The 23,855-nt window shown below is 39.2% G+C and overlaps 1 protein-coding gene across 13 annotated transcripts in view; it reads left to right on the forward strand.

Moving 5' to 3' along the window:
• atp2b2 (ATPase plasma membrane Ca2+ transporting 2) overlaps positions 1 to 23,855 on the forward strand; it is an 819,963-nt gene that overhangs the window by 604,582 nt on the left and 191,526 nt on the right. For 7 of the 13 annotated variants that reach the window (XM_043707907.1, XM_043707910.1, XM_043707898.1 and 4 more), the window contains 4 exons: positions 9,566 to 9,598; positions 10,149 to 10,262; positions 20,613 to 20,654; positions 22,858 to 23,022. In XM_043707907.1, the coding sequence (XP_043563842.1) occupies positions 9,566 to 9,598; positions 10,149 to 10,262; positions 20,613 to 20,654; positions 22,858 to 23,022 (354 nt within the window). The remainder of the gene's footprint in view (positions 1 to 9,565; positions 9,599 to 10,148; positions 10,263 to 20,612; positions 20,655 to 22,857; positions 23,023 to 23,855) is intronic. The other 6 variants (XM_043707911.1, XM_043707906.1, XM_043707909.1 and 3 more) reach the window with 3 other exon arrangements.

A 23,855-nucleotide genomic window follows, 5' to 3' on the forward strand; every position in this document is an offset into this window, starting at 1 on the left:
CATGAGATAATAAGATACTCTCATTCTTCGTCAAACTTGATTTTTTGGTATCCTACAGTGGAGTCAGGCTTAACAAAATGTTTAATTATTGCACTTTCTGCATGGCACAATCAGTTGCCAGAGCCAAGTGACTGTATTGTTGTATCACACCATTTTGTAAGTGCATGCCAGTGCAGATTCTAATCTGGTTCTTACTTATTGGTGTTCTTGATGTTTTAAATGGATGTCACCCATCAGCCAGACTCACCCCAACATTTTCTTTGAATTCAGGATCAAGTGAGAACTAAAGTTCCATCTAAATCTGTTTCCTGACACTGAAATGTTATTCACTTTTTTTTTAATCATAACCGGAAGCAAATTGGGATCAATGTGCTGTTTACATGAAACATCTTCAATGCCAATGAAGTGGTCAGCATACCATTTAAGAATGTTGTTTGCATCAGAATGGTGTTTGTGATGGTAATCACGTATACATCTGTTGCTGTGTGAAAATTGCAGGATATCTCTCAATCTCTACATACAATGTTAAATATTGCCTTCACCTGGTGTCTTTGAATGGGATTAAATTTTCAAAAGTTCTGAATACTTTCAGTGTTTTGTCAGTGTTTAAAGAAAATGTTCTCACTCCTTGGTTTACAATGAACGGAGACTCCTGAAGTTTCTTGTCTTCCATGACTAATCATGGTGCAGTAGCAATGGGAGTATTTACATCGGAACAGCCAATGATCACTGTCACACAGTGCTGCTTTCTGTGGTTGAAAGAGAGCACCAAAATATGTTCAGGTCATTTGCCTCTATCTTGGTTGCATTCCCTTTCCCTTTTTTAGTGATATGCATATGTGTGCCCTTGGTAGTCAGTTGTGCTGATGAGTGATAAATATGCTTAATGCAATTCATTTTTTTTGTGGATTTTTCCCTGCTTACTGGTTAGGCATGTGTCCACTGTGGATAAGCAATGCCATGGTGGAACATTCTTTGGACTCAGTGTGACCACCGTTGCTTTGATTTCCTGTCAGATGAGCTATGAACATCATTAATAGGTATTGAACTTGGCATGTAGTTTCACATAGCCTTAACTTTAATAGCTGTGGATTCAGACAGTGATCATTACCTTGCAAAGCTCAGTCGCTCTAATCACATTTTAGATTTCTCCAGGGCTGACTGGCATAGTTGGCTGGAGACCCATCCTGAGGTGGTCAGTGTTCTTATTTTCTGTATACCTTTCCAACTTTACAACAGTCACAGAATTCTCACAGTGCAGAAGCTATTCGGCCTCTCACATTTGCACCAGCTCTGCACGTAAGCATTTCATTTAATGTCATTCTTCTGTTTTCTCACAATATCTGTGAAAATTAATTAATTCCATTTTGAGTACCTTTATTGAAACTGCCTCTACTACAATCTCTGGTAGTACATTTTAGACTTTAACAATCCACCGCATGAAAACCGTTTTTCTTGTATTGCTTTTGTTTCCTTTGCCAGTAGTTTAAACCTGCGCCCGCTCACTCTCGATCCTTTTACAAGAGCGAACAGTTTCTTTTTATCTATTTCTCCAAAGTTACATTTGTCTGCCAACAATTTCAATTCTGTGCAGTACTGGATCATCAACACATTGGGTTGTTACTTCTTGCATCCGAAAATGTTTGTCTCATCTATTGTATTTTGCTTCAGCCTGAAATAAGTTGTCAATGCCTTTGTAGATAACTCAGTTATCTTCCTCAGGTAAAAGTGTTTCAGAAGTGCCATCTAATTCTTCACCAGTGCAGTGGAAAAGTAAGGCATTTTCTGTTTTCCTCTGTAATGGCAAAATCTGTCTTCGTTCCTTCAAATTGTCAGATCCACTTCTGTCGGCATAGATTTATAAAAGCCGGCTTCAGATGCACTTCAAAAGAGGGGTAAATTAGGCATAGAAAATACTATTGTTAGCAGCAGTGATGAAAGTACTCTGTAAAAGCTTTCCTGCTTGTAAATCTGGCCATCTTGTATGCACTGATCACAGCCTGACAGTTTTTCTCAGCAGCTTGAAATTCTGCCTTAATTAGCAACTTAAAATTGGATTTTTACTGCAGAAAGGATTCATCCATCCGAGTTTACATCATCCTTATTGTCAGTGAAAGTTCTTGGTTGAGCTCGAGGCTCTTGAGTCTTATAGACAATTCCGAATACACATTTTCTTCTGGTTCTTCTTATTTCATCTAATGCTGTTGTTCTGTACAGCAGCTACACCTGAACACTATATACAAATTGCTATTTCAAAGTTCTAGAACACTATTGAAGACTAGAGGTCGGCGACACCTACATCCCACAAATGAATAAAAAAACTCAGTAAAGCTGAGCATTAACACCAACTGTTTCCTAAACATGAAACCTATGAATTGCAAAAAGAGTGGGGTAAAGACTGGTGTACATCAAACTGTATTGTCTGCGCTTGTGGGATTGGATTGATCTGGCTTCAAGGCACATATGAATCATAGGACATATCATTTTGACAGTCCAAGATTAATGTGGCATTTTTAGCAAAGTAATATATATCGAAGGAGATGGTAACTGTAAAAGACCAGCCAACCATTTTGATGAAGTCAATCCATTTCAAATTATTTATTAGTTAGGTTTTTATATTTCAAAATGTGCACTGTCTCAAGCCATTCTGAATTTTAATCTATTAGAAATAGATTGCCATATGGTATCTTCAAGCAAGCAGTTGTGCACAGTATTATGGGAACATTCTTCATATTAGCACAACATGTTTCAATCTGATTGCACAAGTTGTAAGATGAAGAAAATACTATCCTTTACAATAAATTCTTCTAAATATTTTCGCATTGGTTGTGATTTATCTTTAATTAATATTTTTACATTATCTGATCTATTTAATGTTTTTGATAAAAAATGTTTTTGTGGTAACAGATCTCACTTCACTTCAGTACATAACTTACTCAGTGGTTTAGATTTGTCAACAGCACTGTTCAGCTGTAGTAAATGCATTTTCATCTTATGTTCAAGATATGCTGCTGCAAAAGATTTCTTTCTGCAGGGTTCCTTTATTATGGGTAAGGTCAGTGCAAATTTGATTAAACAAGCATGATGACAGAGTTGATTGTTGGTTGTGAACTGTGTTCTTTTATTTCCTTCTTTATTTACTTGTTAAGAAGGTGCCTTATTCCAATGTCGATTGATCAATCACCATGATTATGGTAGGCCAGTACACGCACTGATGTTTGATTTCTCAGTAGTGGAGAAAGACAAAAAGGAAGATCTGTTCAATAAGGATTATATTTGGTTACCCTAGCCTTGAACTTTGAGTAAAATAGACCCACATACTTAAAAGAACAAACAAAGAAGAAAGAAAATTTACAGCCCAGGAACAGGCCCTTCGGCCCTCCAAGCCTGAGTCGATCCAAATGTACTGTCTAAACCTGTCGGTCAATTCCTAAGTATCTGTATCCCTCTGCTCGGCAACATTCTCGTAAAGCATCTCTGCACCCCCTCCAAAGCATCCACATCCCTTTGATAATGTGGCAACTAGAACTGTACACAGTATTCTAAATGCGGCCGAACCAATGTCTTGTACAATTTTAACATGACTTGCCAGCTCTTATTCATAGCTAGCACCTTCCATACCAGGCAACATTCTCGTAAAGCGTCTCTGCACCCCCTCCAAAGCATCCACATCCCTTTGGTAATGTGGCAACCAGAACTGTACACAGTATTCTAAATGCGGCCGAACCAATGTCTTGTACAATTTTAACATGACTTGCCAGCTCTTATATTCAATACACTGTCCAATGAAGGCAAGCATACTATATGCCTTCTTGACTACTCTCTATCCTCCTGTGCAGCAACCTTCAGGGAAGAATGGACCTGCACTCCCAGATCTCTCTGCCCATCAACTTTTCCAAGGCTCTTCCATTCATTGTATAATTCGCTCTAGAATTAGACTTGCCTAAATGCATCACCTCACATTTGTCTGGATTGAACTCCATCTGCCACTTTTCCGCCCAACTCTCCAGTCTATGTATATCCTCCTGTATTCTCTGACAGCCCCTTATGCTTTCTGCTACTCCACCAATCTTTGTGTCATCTGCAAACTTGCTGATCACATCAATAGTGCCTTCTTCCAGATCATTTACGTAAATTACAAACAACAGTGGCCCTAACACTGACCTCTGTGGAACACCACTGGTCACCTTTCTCCATTTCGAGAAACTCCTTTCAACTACTACCCTCTGTCTCCTTTGCTCAACCACTTCTTTATCCACCTAGCTAGAACACCCTGCACACCATGTGACTTCACCTTCTCTATTAGTCTACAATGGGGAGCCTTATCAAACATCTTACTAAAGTCCATATATATGACATCAACAGCCCTTCCTTCATCTAACAACTTAGTCACTTCCTCGAAGAACTCTATTAAGTTGGTAAGGCACGATCTCCCCCACACAAACCCATGTTGCCTTTCACTGATAAGCTCATTCTTTTCTAAATATAAATAGATTCAATCTCTCATTACCCTCTCCAGCAATTTCTAAATATAAATAGATTCAATCTCTCATTACCCTCTCCAGCAACGTTCCCACCACCGACATCAGGCTCACTGGTCTGTAGTTACCCGGAATATCCCTACTACCCTTCTTGTAAAGGGGGACAACATGAGCAACCTTCCAGTCCTCCGGCACCTCACCTGTGTTTAAGGATGCCACAAAGATATCTGTCAGGGCCCCAGCTATTTCCTTTCTCGCCTCCCTTAGCAACCTGGGATAGATTCCATCCGGTCCTGGGGATTTGTCCACCTTAATAACCTCTAGCATACCCAACACATCATCCCTACTTATGCCAAAGTGATCCAGACTAATCAAACTTCTTTCTCTAATCTCAGGATTCATCATGTTCCTCTCCTCAGTGAACACTGATCCGTGCCGCCCACTATGCCACCGTGCCGCCCACTGTGCCACCGTGCCGCCCACTATGCCACCGTGCCGCCCACTGTGCCACCGTGCCGCCCACCTCTAGCATACCCAACACATCTTCCCTACTTATGCCAAAGTGATCCAGACTAATCAAACGTCTTTCTCTAATCTCAGGATTCATCATGTTCCTCTCCTCAGTGAACACTGATACAAAATAATCATTCAGAATCTCACCCATTCTCTCAGTTCGGCAGACAGCCTTCCTTTCTTATCTTTTAGTGGACCAATCCTTTCTCTCCAGTTACCTGCTTGCTTCTTATATAAGAATAAAATGCTTTGTGATTTTCCTTAGTTCTGCTCACTAAAGCTATTTCATGACCCCTTTTAGCCCGCTTGATTCCTCGTTTAAAACTTGTCCTACTCTTCCAGTATTCCTCCAGGGCCCGTTCTGTTCTTAGCTGCCTAGACCTTATGTACATTTCCTTTTTCTCTTGACTAGTCGTAAATTTCTCCTGTCATCCACAGTTCACGAATCTTTGCCTTTCCTATCCTTTGTCTTCAACGGGATATGCCTATCCTGCACTGCCGTTAACCTGTCTTTGAAAACCTCCCACATACCAAATGTGGACTTCCCTTCAAATGGCTGTGTCCAATCCACATTTCCCAGCTCCTGCCTAATTGTGATATAATTGGCTTTGGCCCAGTTTAGTACTCTTCCCTTAGGACCACTCTCTTCTTTATCTACGAGTATTCTAAAACTTACAGATTTGTGGTCACTGTTCCCAACGAAATCCCCCCACCGCAACTTCTACCACTTGTCCTGACTTGTTCCCCAGTACCAGGTCCCATACAGCTCCTTCCCTCGTCGGTGTATTGACATACTGCTCTAGAAAACTCTCCTGGACGCTTCGTACAAATTCTATTCCATCCAGACCTCTGACGCTACGTGTATCCCAGTCAATGTTGGGAAAATTAAAATCACCACTACCCTATTGCCTCTACATCTATTCATAATCTGTTTACTTATTTGTTCTTCTACCTCACACTCACTGTTGGGAGGTCTGTAATACAGCCCCAACAATGTAACTGCACCCTTCTTATTTCTCAGCTCCGCCCATCATGTCTCACTACCCAAGGCCGCCATAGTGTCCTCCTTTAGCACAGCCGTGATATCGTCCCTGACCAGCAATGCAACTCCACCCCCTCTTTTACTTCCCTCCCTGTCCTGTCTGAAGTGTCTATATCCTGGAACATTTAGTTGCCAATCATCATGCCCTTCCTTCAACCAAGTCTCTGTGATGGCAATAATGTCATAATCCAAGCCCTAAGTTCATCTTCCTTACACATTTTATGCCTATACTCCTTGCATTAAAGTAGATGCAATTCAAGCCATCAGTTCTTTTGCGCTCACTTGCTGTCTGCCTATTCTTCCCTTTATTAATGTTATCTTCATAATTCTTACAGTCTCTAGTCTCCACCTCGCTGCCTACTTGTTTTCTCTTCTGGTTCCCAGTCCCCTGCCACATTAGTTTTAAACCTCCCCAATAGCGGTAGCAAAAACTCCCCAAGGACATTGGTTCTGTCTGGTTCAGATATGGACTGTCCATTTCTAATAGTCCCGCCTTCCCTAGAACCAGTCCCAATGTCCAACAAATCTGAATCCCTCCCTCCTACACCATCTCTCAATTACTTTTGAAAGCCAAGACTAGACAACTAAAACACATTTTTCTTGACTAAGACATCCTGTTTTGATATTTTTCACAGCCTTTCAAATGGCAAGAGACATGTTGAGAACAGTGCAGAATTGTGGTTTTCTTAAAATGCTGAGAATATTGACAGTGTTGCAAATACGTCTGCTGGAAGAGGATGGAAACACAATGCAGACAGCAACTATTGCCTGCCTTTCCAAATTAATTAATTAATTTAAAAAAACCTTTTTTTTCAGAGGCAGTATGAAACATCTTAGTAACTTCAGAAGAAAGATGTATTTGATGGCAGGTTAAGCCAAGAAAATTATATTATCTATTCCATTTGTGTTTATCCATTAAGTACATGGCATTGTATGAATTTAAATCTCCTAGCCTATTTGTAGTGAACTTGTCCTGTTCATTGTTCAGCAGGTAGGCACTGTGTATTTACATTACTGTTCTTTGGTTAGTATAAAATGCTGCATTGTGTTGCTCAATTTTCACCTATACAAAGGTTACTTTTTTCATTACTTTTCAATGATATAAACTGTTTACTTGCATCAGGCAGGGTGAAACTTTAATTGAATTACATTCTGATATTGCTGAAAGAATGATTAGTTTTAAGTAAACAGTTTCATTTTCCTCCTGATTTTGCCTAGATCATACAGCAACAGCAAGCTTTGAAGACAGGCGGATAACCTGCCTTTTGTTTCATAACTCTGATCTAGCAATGCTGCCTCATTGGTCACCTGTTGGAGTAGAATGGATCCAAGCTTATTTGCTCGCACATTCTTGTTTCCTCTCTTGATGAGAATATACCTAGCTTCCACTTCTCTCTAGTAGCATAACTGAGATCAACTATTTTCACTTGGGCTCCTGAAGAAGGGCTAATGTCTGAAACGTCGATTCTCCTGTTCCCTGGATGCTGCCTGACCTGCTGCGCTTTTCCAGCAACACATTTCCATCTCTGATCTCCAGCATCTGCAGACCTCACTTTCTCCTCCTGTAATCTTGATGTAGGTATTCCATTGTTGGCAGGTTCAGCACATTGGTGGCTATACAATGGATCTCCCATTTTATCTTAGGGTGTACAACTTGGGTAATGGCTGAACACAATCATTACTATTTGTGTGACTTCTGTTGTTTGATGGTTCTTATTCAATAGCCAATGTTGGTGGTAAACTGTATTATTGCATGATAAATGATATAAATTAGCATTCCTGAATAGTCTTAAGCAACTGTTTTAACAGAACACTTTCACTCATCTGTAACAACTTTTAGTTTTTGCTATCACCATGTTAACCCTACGCTTTCCAGGCATATGAACGGTGAACACTTGAGTTAAATTAAATTCCAGAAATAAATTTAATTAAAATGCAGGAAGGATCGACTGAAAAAATAGTTACATTTGATTTGATAAAATATACTTCTGCAATAATCCTGAGTTTAGAAAATATAGATAATTTTTCCTCCTTCATGAACATTCCTTGTCCCCACACAAAGCCTTCTCCCCTGAAGATAAACAAGGATAATGTGAATTACTTGTATCACATGTCCTTCATGTGTGAAGGAGGTAGTGAGCCAGAGATTTTGGAGTGCAGATATCTCATTGAGAAATTTGAAAGGTCAAATTATGTCTATTCTGAAAAATGGGAGTGAGGGTATGTCAGAAATGTATTGAGATTTATGTTTGTGCTTAATTTGGCTCTGAACCATCTTGCATAGACCAGCTCAAAAATAAAAAAATCTAATAATGTTGGACTATCATGAGGAGTTGAAGTATCCTTTAACTCTTTGGCAACTGAGCTTGTTCCTAACCATTATATTATGTTCCTTCTAATCTGTCACTGTAGCACAGAAAAAAAATACAATTAGCAATGTAATCATAAAATGTTGAACTTGATTCTAGAATTAAAACTTCATAGCTCGATCTCAGTTTAACTTGAAATATCCAGAACTGAAATATCACAGCTTTAACATTTGCAATATACATAGTACTGTAACAGATTGCAGTCATACAGTTCCTGTTGAAATTTACAATGTTAGTCTAAATTTACACACATTTTTATTTAGGTGCCAGTATAGTTGCTATATTGCAATCTTTAGTTTTCTTGTGTAGTTCTTCTGAACCTATTTCTAGGGAAGTACTTTGCTGAGTTGCCGTTGTGTTTCTTCTTTCCTGACTGATTCAGTTCTTTGCAGTGATTTCCTCTGAACACCTACCACAATACACTGCCTTTTCTTAGGCTCTTAGAATCTAGATTACTGAGCCAACCACTTGATGGAGATTTTGTATTATGTAACCTTACCCCTGGGTAAAGTTAAACATTACTAAACATTATTCTTTCTCAAATAATCACACAACTAAAGTTAAAAGTCTTTTCCTCAAGTAAGGGCTAATAGAAACCCGTGAAAACTTTGGAAGGTCTGAAGGTGTTCCATTTATTTCCTGCTACATTTTGCCAAGCAGGCATTGTAAGCTACATCACAACTTAACATGTTCTAGCTCAATTGACCATTCATTATGTAGGGATGAATGTTGGTCATGAGGCCTTCCCATATTATCAAGTCCTTTGTTCACAAATAGAAACTTACCAGCCGGTATCTCAGCAGCAATGGTCCTAGGTGTTCCAGTATTCACATGTCAAATGTTTATTTCCTCAGCCACTCTCAGAATCTGGGGTTTCCAAAATGGGTGACTCAAGTGGCTTCCCTCTGATGAACCATTGAGGTGGGAGGGAGTGAAGGACTGGGAAGGGAGAGGAGGTGGAGCTAAATGAGTTCCATTATATTCTATGAAGTGCTGCTGTTTTGTTCAATCTAACACAACCTTTTACTGTTATAATGATTTTAGAAGTTAAAAGAGATTTATCTGAATAATTTTTACATTTAAGCGACGGTACCTTTTTTTTGAGTGCACGTTTAGGGCTTACCTTTCCACTTGCTTACCATTTGCAAATTACAATACAGGTAAAACAAAAGAAGATGAACGCCACTTACCAGGTACTGTGCATATTAAGTAGCTGTAGAAATGAAGAAGTGGCAGTAGCTTGCACTGATTTTGAATCCATTACAATAGGGCTGCCGCAAGGGGCTTTGGCTTCCTGTCTCCCCGTCTAACTAGCTCAACTCTGGCTATCGCACACTCATTTCAAAACTTTTTCTTCAAACTGAGCTTAGGCCCTGCTGTTTTGCGCTTACAGACAAAATTCTGATGATAACGCAATGTCTGGTCTTGCTATGCCATCACACCTTTGTGTGTTTTGTGATGATAACCACGTTGACTAACAAGTTAATTCTGCATATTTCATGTTATTTCTTTAATCCATTTGAGAGAGAAATTTCTTTAAATCTATCCTTTGTACCGGAACAATTCGCCTGTGAAATTGTTTGCTTTTCATGTATTATGGGGGATTTTGATGCTTATTGTGTTTTTGCTTTGCTTTTACAAAGTTAAATGATGTGTTTTGAGCAAAAGTCATATTAATCCATTTCATTTTTCTTTCCCCATTAAATCTGTTTGTTTTTCCTTTGATCCATTGCTACCACGTAGAAGCTCCCCAGCCTCCTTCCCATGCTGTTCCCTCCCAGCCCTTGTCTACTTCAGGTACAGAAGGTGAAGCAGGTGCAAATGCCACTGATAGTACAAATGCCAGCTTAGTCAATGGTACGTTAAGAAAACCTGGCTTTTTCTTGTTTGTTTTTATGAATTTCTCATGTTCCACCTGTCCTAAGCCTTCTCAGCAAACTGCACAGATGTTTTTATATGCATGTGATTGGTGTATATTTTGGGGAAACGTATTAACCAATGAGATTGCCACGATAATCCAATTATCAACAACAGTACTCCAGGCATTTTTCAGTATTTCAGAATGGAATGCCATGTAAAGTTGAGGGCGCAGCTTGTAGTAAGTCTGTTGGATAAAAGCAATGGACAAGGCCAAAGATTTGGATCAACAGCTCTCCTTGTGATTGTCCCAGAAGGGTTGAAAAGTGCTTCTCCAAGGCTTGAAGGATTATTGTATTGTCAGTGACTGGCTCCTTTTGAGGAGTTTCATTTGACACAGCAGCTCTGAAACACTGCTGAAGTAATTTCATCTGCTCATTCACACTAAGTGATCCCCAGGGATAGCATGTTTTAGTGACAATAAAAGAGTTTCAAAAGGTCATACATTTGATCAGCCTCTCTCCATTTCTTTTTGATTGCTAAGCAATCACCCCACACAGGTTTTTCTATTAATGCATGAAGGTGAATTTTACAAATGTGTGTAATTAGCAGGGAATCTTGCCTGCAGCATCTAGAGAAAATCACCCTCATAATGTACAAAATCTGAAGAAAGTATCGTAGACTTGCAGCAGGTCATTGATGATTATCCTTCTCACATAATGCAGTAATCACCAAAAAGGAGTGATGCATTTTGACACTCAGTTTTAAAATGGTCGAGTGCTTATATTGTTGCAAATCTTTTTGTCCATGGGCTATGAGATTCTTTTGAGTACCCTGGATTCATAATCTCACACAACAATATTTGAAGGGAATTATAAACAGTCATGTACAAAATTGCAATTTAAAGATGAGATTAGCACTTTGTCCAATATTTTCTCATTTTTACTGCAATGTACGGTTCTCAGGTATGGAATCAGAGGCCCCTGCTGCAAAAATCCTGAAGAATAAGTGAAGCACTTCTGTCATATCTTTACATCCCTCAGCACTGTGGGGAACAAAAGTGGAAACTTGTGTCCCATCTTGCTATGGTGTCATTTCATGTCGCAGTGTGTTGTGATAAAATGCCACAAGGATAGCTTTTCAAAGCATTTCTGCAAAACTCATTGTTGTGAAGGAAGTTTAACCGTGACCAGTGCGAGCTGAAATCAATAATAGGCACAGAAAACAGAAGTAGGAATAGGCTATTCAACACATGGAATCCACTTTGCCATTTAACTTAGAGCATAGAACATTACTACACAGTGCAGGCACTTCGACCCTCGATGTTGCGCCGACCTGTGAAACCAATCTGAAGCCCATCTAACCTACACTGTTCTATTATCATCCATGTGTTTATCCAATGACCATTTAAATGCCCTTAAAGTTGGTGAGTCCACTACTGTTGCAGGCAGTGCGTTCCACACCCCTACTACTCTCTGAGTAAAGAACCTACCTCTGACATCTGACCTATATCTATCACCCCTCAATTTAAAGCTATGTCCCCTCATGCCAGCTATCTGAGTAAAAAGGCTCTTATTGTCCACCTGTTCTAACCCTCTGATTATCTTATGTGTCTCAATTAAGTCACCTCTTAACCTTCTTCTCTCTGACGAAAACAGTCTCAAGTCTCTCAGCCTTTTCTGATAAGGCTTTTCCCCCATACAAGGCAACATCCTGGTAAATCTCCTCTGAACCCTTTTCAATGCTTCCACATCCTTCCTAAAAGTGGCGACCAGAACTGTACGCAATACTTGAAGTGTGGCCGCAGTAGAGTTTTATACAGCTGCAACATGACCTCATGGCTCCAAAACGAATCCCTCTACCGTTAAAAGCTAACACATCGTACGCTTTCTTAACAATGCTCTCAACCTGGGTGGCAACTTTCAGGGATCTATGCCAAATGGACACCGAGATCTCTCTGCTCATCCACACTACTAAGAATCTTACCGTTGGCCCAGTACTCTGTATTCCTGTTACTCCTTCCAAAATGAATCACCTCACACTTTTGCGCATTAACTCCATTTTCCACCTCTCAGTCCAGCTCTGCAGCTTATCTATCTCCCTCTGTAACCTGCAATGTCCTTCAGCACTATCCACAATACCACCAATCTTAGTATCATCCACAAATTTATGAACTCATCCTTCAACCAGGTCATTTATAAAAATGACAAACAACGATGGGACCAAAACACATCCTTGTGGTATACCACTAGTAACTGAACTCCAGGATGAACATTTCCCATCAACCACCATCCTCTGTCTTCTTACAGTGAGCCAATTTCTGATCCAAACCAATTTCTGATCAATCCCATGCCTCTGTATTTTGTACAATAGCCTACCGAGGGGAATCTTACCAAACACTTTACTGAAATCCATATCCACCACATCAACTGCTTTACTGTCATCCACCTGTTTGGTCACCTTCTCAAAGAACTAAATAAGGTTTGTGAGGCATGACCTATCCTTCACAAAACCATGTTGATCATCCCTAATCAACTTTTACCTTTTTAGATGATTAAAAATCCTATCACTTATAATCCTTCCTCAAACTTTGCCCACAACATAAGTAAGGCTCACTGGTCCATAATTACTGGAGTTGTTTCTACTCCCCTTCTTGAACAAGGGGACAATATTTGCTATCTTCTAGTCTTCTGGCAGTATTCCTAAAGACAATGACTACATAAAGGTCAAAGCCAAATGCTCTGCAATCTCCTTTCCAGCTTGCCAGAGAATCTTAGGATAAATCCCATCCAGCCCAGGGGACTTAACTATTTTAACACTTGCCAGAATTGCTAACACCTCCTTATGAACCTAAATCCTGTTTAATCTAATAGCATGTATCTCAGTATTCTCCTCAACAACATTGTCTTTTTCCTGCATGAACAGGGATGAAAAATATTCATTTAGCACCTCTCATACGTCTTCAGACTCCATGCACAGCTTCCCACTACTGTCCTTGACTGGCCCTAATTGTACCCTAGTCATTCTTTTATTCATAGAAACTAGAAAGATACAGCACAGAACAGGCCCTTTGGCCCACGATGTTGTGCCGAGGTTTAATCCTAATGTAAAAAATAATAACTTAACCTACGCACCCCTCAACTCATTGCTCTCCATGTGCCTCTCCAGCAGTCGCTTAAATGCCCCTAATGACTCTGCTTCCACCACCACCGCTGGCAACGCATTCCATGTAACTCTCTACACAACCTTCTGCATAAAGAACCTACCTCTGACGTCTTCTCTATATCTTTCCCCTAATATCTTAAAACTATGACCCCTCGTACCCATCAATCCTGCCCTGGGAAAAAGTCTCAGGCTATTGACTCTATCCATACCACTCATTATTTTATACACCTCGATCAGGTCTCCTCTCGTCGTCCTCCTTTCCAGAGAGAAAAGTCCGAGCTTATTCAATCTTCATTAGGCAAGATTTGGAGATGCCAGTGTTGGACTGGGGTGTACAAAGTTAAAAATCACACAACACCAGGTTATAGTCCAACAGGTTTAATTGGAAGCACACTAGCTTTCGGAGCGACGCTCCTTCACCTGATGAAGGAGTGTCGCTCCGAAAGCTAGTGCTTCCAATTAAACCTGTTGGACTATAACCTGGTGTTGTGTGATTTTTAACTTCATTAGGCAAGCCCTCCAGTCCAGGCAGCATCCTGGTAAACCTTCTTTGCACCCTCTCCAAAGCCTCTGTATCTTCCCTATAGTAGGACGACCACAATTGGACACAATATTCCAAGTGTGGTCTCACCAGGGACTTGTAGAGCTGTAACAAAACCTTGTGGCTCTTAAACTCGATCCCCCTGTTAATGAAAGCCAAAACACCATTTGCTTTCTTAACAACCATATCCACTTGGGTGGCAACTTTGAGGGATCTATGTACTTGCACACCCAGATCCCTCTGTTCCTCCACACTGCCAAGAATCCTGTCTTTAATGCTATATTCAACATTCGAGTTCGACCTTCCAAAATACATCACTTCACATTTATCCAGGTTGAATTCCATCTGCCATTTCTCAGCCCAGCTCTGCATCCTGTCTGTGTTGCGCTGCAGCCTGCAATAGCCCTCAATACTATTGATGGCACCTCCAACCTTTATGTCATCTGCAAATTTACTAACCAAACCCCCAACCTCCTCGTTGAAGTCAGTTATAAAAACTACAAAGAGCAGTGGCCCCAGAACGGAGCCCTGCGGTATCCCACTCAACACTGACTTCCAGGCAGAATACTTTCCATCTACAATCACTCTCTGCCTTCTGTCAGCCAACCAACTCTGAATCCAGATAGCTGAATCACCCTGTATTCTATACTTTCTGACTTTATGAATGAGCCTATTCTGGGGAACCTTATCAAATGCCTTGCTGAAGTCCATATACACCACATCTACTGCTTGACCTTCATCGACCTGTCTTGTCACCTCCTCGAAGAACTCAATAAGATTTGTGAGGCCTCACAAAGCCATGCTGACTGCCTTTAATCACGCTATGCTTTGCCATATAGTCATAGATCCTATCCCTCAGAATTCTTTCCAAAACCTTGCTGACCACAGATGTAAGACTGACTGGTCTGTAATTGCCAGGGATTTCCCTATTCCCCTTCTTGAAAAGAGGAACAGCATTCGCCTCCTTCAAATTCCTGACATTCCTATAGAAAGCTTCAGAGTTTTCTTTGTTCCTTCCTGCCAAAGACTTCTCATGTCCCTTCCTTGCTCTTCGTAGCTCTCTCAAGGTCCTTCGTGGCTAACTTGTAATTCTCAAGCACCCCAACTGAGCCTTCTCGTCTCATCTTTAGATAAACTTCCTTCTTCCTCTTGACAAAAGATTCAACTTCCACAGTATATCACGGTTCCCTTGCTCGACCACTTCCTCCCTGCCTGACAGGTATATACTTATCAAGGACATGCAGTAGCTGTTCCTTGAACAAGCTCCACATTTCAATTGTGCCCATCCCCTGCAGTCTCCTTCCCCACCCTATGTATCCTAAATCTTGCCTAATTGCTTTCCCCCCCCAGCTGTAACTCTTCCTCTGTGGTACATACCTATCCCACTCCATCCCTAAAGTAAATGTAACTGAATTGTGGTCACTATCACCAAAGTGCTCACCTACCTCCAAATCTAACACCTGGCCTGGTTCATTACCCAGTGCCAAATCCAATGTGGCCTTGCCTCTTATTGGCCTATCTACATACTGTGTCAGGAAACCCTCCTGCACACATTGGACAAAAACTGAACCATCTAAAGTACTCAAACTATAGCATTTCCAGTCAATATTTGGAAAGTTAAAGTCTCCCAAAGCAATTACCCTTTTGCTATCACTCCTATCCAGAATCATCTTTGCAATCCCTTCCTCTACATCTCCGGAACATTTTGGAGGCCAATAGAAGGCTCCCAACAGGGTGACCTCTCTCTTGTTTCTAACAATGCCGCACCTCTCCCTCTTTTACCATCTTCACTGATCTTACTGACTAACACTATCATCGCTGATCATGTACTCAACAAAATACTTCTGCTGTCTCCCCATACCCCTCAACTCCTTTAGCATCTAGAGTAACTTGTTCAGTAACTTGGCCAACATAGTGTTAGAGATTTCAATAAGTTTGCCACGCTCAGTATGGAAACACTTCTCTTCATCTCAGTCTGAATGGCCTAAAATGCAACAGTAGACTGTGATCCCTTGTTGTGTGCCCCTGGCCAAGGAAGCATCATCTCTCCATCTAATCTGTCCAGTCCTGCCAGAATTGTATATATTTCACTGAGATCATACCTTATTCTAAATTCCAGTGAATACAGCCAAGTCAACCTAATCTTCCCTCACATGATACACCATTTACACTCAGAATCAGTCTAGTGAGCTTTCTCTGCACTCCCTCTTTGACAAGTATATCTTTCCCTGGGTAAGAAAATCAAAACTGCACATAATCATCCAGTTGAGATCTCACCAATGCCCAGTACTAGGACCTTGCTCTGGTACTCAGATCCTCTTGCAATGAAAGCCCACTTACGATTTGTCTTCCGAACTGCTTGCTGCACCTGTACACTTGCCTTCCTTGACCAGGGTCCAAGGACATCCATATCTCTTTGTACATCAACATTTCCTGTTTTTACTTAAATAATACTCTGCCGTTGTTTTTCCGGCCAAAGTGGACAGCTTCACACTTACAGATATTATGTTGCTTTTGCCATGCATTTGCACACACATTTAGCTTATCTGAATCACTTTGAAGGCTCCTTACGTCTTCCTCACCAATCACAATCCTACCTAGTTTTGTATTGGGTTGAAACTATTACATTTGATACCCTCATCCTAATCGTTGATGTATATTTTTAATATCTGCATCCCGAGCACAGATCCCTGCAGTATACCACTTGTCAATGCCTCTCACACAAAAAAAAATCAATTTATTCCTACTCTTTGTTTCCTGTCTGCTAACCAGTTCTCAATCTATGCTGGTGTGCTAACACCAATCCCTTGTGCTTTGAGTTTGCTCACTAATGTTTTATGTGGAACTTTATCAAAAGCTTTCTGAAAATCCAAATGCATCACTTTCACTAGCTCTCCGTCATCTGTTCTACATGTTATGCCCTCAAAATAAAATCCAGTAGGGTTGTCAAACAAGATTTCCCTTTCATAAATCCATGCTGACTTTGTATAATTCCTTCAATATTTTCCAAATGCCCCATTAGCACATCTTTTTTAAAAGACTCAGCAGTTTCCCTCCTGCTGATGTTAGGCTAACTGGTCTATAACTGTCCATTTCCTCCTTCCCTTCATTTTTAAATAACTGGGTTACATTTGCTCCTCGCCAAACTGACAGGACTTTTCCAGAAGGATTTTGGAAGATGATAACCAACTCATATACTATCTCCATGGCCACCCTCTTTTACCACTCTGAGATGCAAATGATCAACTCCTGGGGATTTAGTTGCTTTCAGTAACATTCATTTCTTCAACTCTGTTTTGTTCACTGATACTAATCTCATTCAATTCTGGGAAATTATTTGTTTCTTCGTCTTTGAAGGCAGAAATAAATTAGTTGGATAATTACCCTGCCATTTCCTAGTTCTCCCGTTTCAGCCTTTAAGGGGTCCTGTATTTGTGTTTACTGATTTTTAAAAATATTTACAGAAGCTCTTATAGTCCATTATTAAGTTGCTTGCAATTTTACTCTCATACTCTATCTCTTAATTAAATTTTTGTTCTTCTTTTGCTGAATTCTAAATTGCTTCCAGGTTGCAGGCTTGTTATTTCTTTCCTCAAAAATCTATATGACTCACCTTTGCATCAAATGCTATACCAAAAATAACAAAATAACAAAAACTGTAATAAAATAAATTAATTTGCTAGCAATGGCATGGTCACTTTTCCTGTTGTGTTCTTTCACTGATAAGGAATATATAATTGTTGCAATGCGTGCAATCACTCCTTATTTATTAGCCATTGCCTCTCTACTTCTGTGTCTTTAATGAAGTTAACTATTCGTTAATAGACTCCCATGAAGTTAATAATTAACTATACTCGGCCCCTTTCCCAAAAGAGATGTACATAATCAGATCAAATGCTAGTATAGTTATTAAAGTCATTCACTTATTCAAAGCTCCTCTTTCAAAGCATAAGATAATGCACTAGAGACATCTTTGTACACTCATGATTCTTGCTACTCCTCTGAAGTAGATCGATTGATTGGGTAATCTGGTTCTGTGGCTTCATCAACAATGTTTTACTGTAATATGTTTTTCCATCAACATTTTATGATGTAGCACAATGACATTGATTCAGCTACACTTGGGGCAAGGTGGAATTCTATATGTTACTAAAGTGATGAAGTATTTTCAAAAGGTTTTTTTACAGGAGGGTCAATAGATCCTGGATCTCATGGCTGCTGCGTTGTACTGTCAATACATTTGCTTCCAACAGGATCTCCATTGACTGATTTATTTGTTTAACTCCATTAACTTCAATTCAGATCCTCTGAAATGAAAGCTATCCTATTTACAACAAAACAAATGGTAGAGTTATTTAACTGAAAACTGAGAAATTATGGGAGACTGTTTCTGTGGGTTTATTGTGGATGTGCATGACAATAATGCTAATCTGTAAACTTTATTTTTATAGAGACTGTCCAGTCATAACACTAATCACACATGAATGTGCACACAATTTGTCTGCGTGCTTTGTTTTATTCCGGATATTTTGAATCCATCTGAAAATTTAGATTTAACGTGTAAAATCCATCATTGCAAAACATCTGACAGTTTTATTTAAGCTTGTTTATTGTTGGGTTAGATTTCTGTTGTGTAGCATGTTTGTCTTGTAGAGTGCATGCATCTTACATGATATTTCTGTTTCATGTGTTTCTTTTATCTGATAGTGTGATGTATCAGCTGAGATAATGTTGAGATCTGCACCATTACTGTTCAGATTATTAAAAGTTTCACAAATAACACAGTTTCCTTTTTAAAATGTAGCAGACTTACTTCAAATGATTTTCTTTATATAACTGAAATTTCAGAGTTTTTTTGGAAGGAAATATAATCTGCAGTTATAGTAACAGGATAAGTAGTTCTTAGTATTCATTATGACATAGATCTATTGAGTTGTACATGTCTGAGTGTATTTGAAATCTGATGTACATCGGTGCATACATGGACATTAAAAAGTGCAAGCATTTTAATGATAGAGTAGGAGGACAATGACTCAGCATTGACGTCATTAGTGCATTACGGATGTGTGTCAGGAATGGTACATAACCATGTTGCACATTATTCCCACGTTCATGGAGAAAACTAAAAAGCCATTGATCATAACTACTTGCCTGCAGAATTCATTTTCAGAATATACACTGAATGTTGTATACTGGGTTTAGGTAATTCAATGAAATGCAAATGACAGATGTGAAACTAAATTAAAATTACTCTCTTGATACCTGCTACTGAAGGTAGCATAAGCTGAGCATTTCATACAAAGGATGTGTATGATTTCCTATTGACTGTTTGTTCATCCAACTGTTATCAGCTCAGTGCCATTTTTAAGTCCTCACTTTGCTTTTTGTAATGCATTGATACAATCAATGAGTTTTTTTAAAAAACTTAATTGCTTTCTAATAAGAGGGCGATCATGCAAAGAAGAAAAATGACAATTTGCCACCAGGCCAGCAATATATTCTCCTCTGATATGTTTCCCTGCAAACACAGGCATTGACACCACATACATAATTATAATAAAATGCCTTTTCATACACTCTACATTAATATTTTAATTAGTAGTTCTTGAAACATATTTCCTATAATCTGTATTAGATACCAGGTTAGTGCAAAATGGTATTGTTTCGTGGAGGTTATAGAAATGGACTACATCTTGGAAAATAAAACAAGGATGTAACGAGTGTAGTTGGTTTAAAATAGCAGACAAAGGAATGGTGGCTCTTGTAGACACAGGTTCAATTCAAGCTTAGAATTGCTTTTCCACCCAGTAATGAAATTGAGGTCAAAACATTTGAAGTTCATTTTAGTAATATAGATGAAAAAAATTGCATCTTCCTGACAGCAATAGCTGCAGTTAACCTTGAGATTATTTACAACTGACCAAATTTTTAAAATTAGGAAGAAGCGATTTATTCTCAGTCATTTCCAGGATGGTTCTGAACAGATTATGAAGATACCGGCGTTAAGTTGTTGGAGCATGTGACTCTGATGGGTGAAGTTTTCAAATTACATCAGAGTAAAATAAGACTAAAGTAAAACTGAATGAATGAAACTGGTTAACAAGAATATACTCTGCACAAGAAAAAATATAATTTCCTTTCAGGATGATAATCACCACTTTTCATTTTATTTAACAATTCTTCTTCACAAAATGTCAGAATAATACTCCAAATATTTGTTTCAGTGACTATACCATACAATCTCAACATTATCACTTTATTTGTAGAGAAAGAGCAGTTCTATTTACTGACAACCACCTTTCTTTAATAAGTAATGAACCTTTTCACCTGTGTGCATGAAATGGTAATTAAACACTTGAACTACGTTTTCATTATATCAACTTTATGGTATATTGTAACCAATCACTCCTGAGAAAAAGCTGATGGATATTTTTGCAAATATGACCTTTGAACTTGTGAATCAGTGTGTAGCTAAGTAGCCTGCTCGTCAATCAATTGTAGATTTTTGGTTAAACTGTTTAAAATTTGTCTATTGTGTCCACCAGTTTTGTTTTGTTTTTGTCTGCAATGTAACTCTGTCTTGTCTCTGTTGTGACTGTTCACTGCTTGTTTCTGTTCTGTTTGTTGCACTTCTCTCATCATAGGCAAAATGCAGGATGGGAATATGGAGAACAGCCAGAATAAAGGTAACCATTCTTCTCGACAGTCAATCATTCTTTCACTGTTTTATACTAACATTGATGCCATTTCAATTAAGATGTTCCTTTTCCCTAGTTTTCTGAAGTGCTGACCGAGCATTTACTAACTCCTTCCGATTCTTTTCATACAGGAGTCTTTTTCATCGATGTCGAAAATAAATATGGTAATGCAGTTTCACACATCTCTGAGGGCTCTGTAGAGGATTTTCTAGCTATTTAAAATTCTAAAATGCTTTCTCGTTCTACTGCCTATTATTTAATTTGTGTCCAGCCTCCCTGTTTTGACAGATGTTTTAATGTTGTAATATTTTTTAAATTTTCTGAAAACTAATCAAGCGTTTTGCTTTGAAGCATTTTTAGCATTGTGTATTAGTATGGAACAATGCTGTTTGCTTAATTAATGAAGGAGGAACGCTATATGATACAGTAATGTTAACAAACAGCACGGCACATGCTTAATCATCCTTTAATGATTTGCAATTATCAATATTGTCAATATTAGAATAGTGGTCTAAAATATGTGAAAGGAGAGTATAAAAATCAAATCTAATAATGCTAATTGTCAATGAATCTTAACTGCCCTGGGTTTCATTATGAAATGTGTTTATATCTGTCGGCTACTTTGCAAATGATGATTGCTGATCTTGTCAGAATGAAATGCAGAGTGGAGGTCAAGTGCATCCCACAGAGAGAGAGCGAGATTAGAAATAAGAAGAGTGAGTCAACCCCCGCCCTCCTCCTGCTTCCTCTTACTCATGACTCATACAATAAACAAAGGACAACGTAGGCTCTTTACCTGTCCCCTTGGGAAGAGGGTGCAAGTGCAAGAGGGAAGAAAGACAGAAATCTGTAAATACGTTTTGCAAGAAAAAACATCGATATATTTATATAAGAAAGGCTTCACCTGGGTTTTTGTTGAATATAGCTGAAGGCCAAAGCTTGTTGAAAAAACTGTGCCAAATGGTGTTGGATATTAAGTGCACTGTAAACTCATGCTGTTTGGTAAAGCCTTTGCTTTAGTTAGCAATGTGACTTAAATGAGCATGTTAAGTGCGAGACTGCATAGAATAATTTGTTGCTATTTTCTACATGTTTAAGGTGTTAACAGTGCCCTGTAAAATAGAAGTAAACCACCAGTTTAATTTAGGATACAACTCCAGATTTGACAGCAGCATGCCTTCTCCTTTTAAGCACTGATGAAGGAAATCAGAAAGGAAATAAAAGTAAAAGGTTGCAGCAATAGATATGGACAACTTACTGCTCTGCTCGGATTCCACTCCGTTTCTCCTGCCAACTTCTATAGGATAACAGAAGCTGCCCAACCAGTTTAGATGGCCTCATTAATCTATGGAAGTCAGAGGAAATGACATATATAGGATCCTGAGTCAGTCTTAATAGTTTATTGGATGGCACCTATGCTGCACAGAGATTAAAAAGAGGAACCTAAAATTTTAAGTGAAATAACCCCACAGAGACTGTCACCAAGTCACCTTTTACTTACACATGTATTTGACGCTACATATTTACTTGACACTGGTCTGACTTCCTCAGAGCCAGCTCACAGAGTGAACAGAACCTTTGACGCTCCTGTTTATATCTGTCAGCCTGGGCTCCCTGATTGGAAAAGATAAACAGTTCCAATCAGGGAACTCATATTCTGTGAGTTGACCTCATTACAATCACTACTGGAAGCTTAAGATCATTGTTGTAAAGCCAGGATTTAAATTGTTGTTTTTCTCGGAGCCAGAACAATTAAGTGGCCTGCTGCCACCACTTTCCCTTTCAGCCCATCACCTGTCCCAACTGAGGACCTTATCTCCAGAATGGACACCTATTCAATGGTTGAAGCTCACTTGCAGCTTGCTAAGGAGACTCATTCATTCCTCAAAGCAGACCAGGCCTCTGTCAACAGGATCTGCTGTTTTGCCAGTCACTCCGTAGATCAGTCATCTAATAATTAATGTTTTTACCTCATTAGTTGAGCAAATATTGCACTGTAAGGTGTATTGTAGCTCTGCACGAGTCCGCAGTTATATTTCCAAAAGTAACTGCTGGAGAAAAATCATGTTTTGCATTAAAAATAAATCAATGATGGAAGCTTTTGTAGATTTACAGCAGGTGATTATGAAAACATACTAGATCCTTGTGTTCAAGGTATTTTTGACTGGCTTTCTTTAATTGTTTGCATTAGCCAAGAAACAAGATGGCGCAGCTGCCATGGAAATGCAACCTCTCAAGAGTGCAGAAGGCGGTGATGGAGAAGACAAGGAGAAGAGGAAGGGAGGTGCACCAAAGAAAGAAAAGTCCGTCCTGCAGGGCAAACTGACCAAACTGGCAGTGCAGATAGGGAAAGCAGGTGAGCTGGTTTCTAATTCAGTGAACTAATAATTGTGAACAAAAATGTGTTGTGAACAGGCTTCAGTCGCTACTAAAGTGATTCTTCAGAAAATCTTCAGACTTTGTCAAATCAACATTTCTAAATTAAAGTCAAAATGCTGCAGATGCTAGAAATTTGAAGCAAAACATAAAATGCTAGATGTCATCAGAAATCTGGTAGCATCTGTGCATCAAGAGACAGAATTGACATTTCAAATGGGTAAGCATTCTGCTAAACCATTAATGGTAGTACCATCAAATGGAAATACTCACTTTGTTGCTAGCTCCACAAACATTCTCAGATCTGCTGATTATTTCCAGCATTTGCAGTTTAAAATAGATCTCAAAAACTGTGTTAAGTACTAAAGAAATTCACCCTGCTGCTGGCACAATCATATAGGCTGTATGAAGTGCTGTGTTCAAATTTTTGCGAAGCTACATTGTGAGAGCGATAATTTTATAAAAATGCTTACAATCATATATGAACCATTAGCAATCATATCATCGAACTTCATATGAACTCTTAAAACCACGCCTCAAATAATTTGTTTGTTAGTATAAAATGTGAGTAGTACTAAGACAAAAGGCACAATTTTTTTCAAAACTGTTTGTCTTGCGTTCATCAGGGATGGCATGGTGGCTCAATGGTTAGTTAAAAACAAGGACTGCAGATGCTGGAAACCAGAGTCTAGATGAGAGTGGTGCTGGAAAAGCACAGCAGGTCAGGCAGATTCCGAGGAGCACGAAAATCGATGTTTCAGGCAAAAGCCCTTAATCAGGAATAGGGCAGGGTGCCTGCAGAGTGGAGAGATA

Source organism: Chiloscyllium plagiosum, chromosome 18 (assembly GCF_004010195.1).
Source record: "Chiloscyllium plagiosum isolate BGI_BamShark_2017 chromosome 18, ASM401019v2, whole genome shotgun sequence".
Lineage (NCBI taxonomy): Eukaryota > Metazoa > Chordata > Chondrichthyes > Orectolobiformes > Hemiscylliidae > Chiloscyllium > Chiloscyllium plagiosum.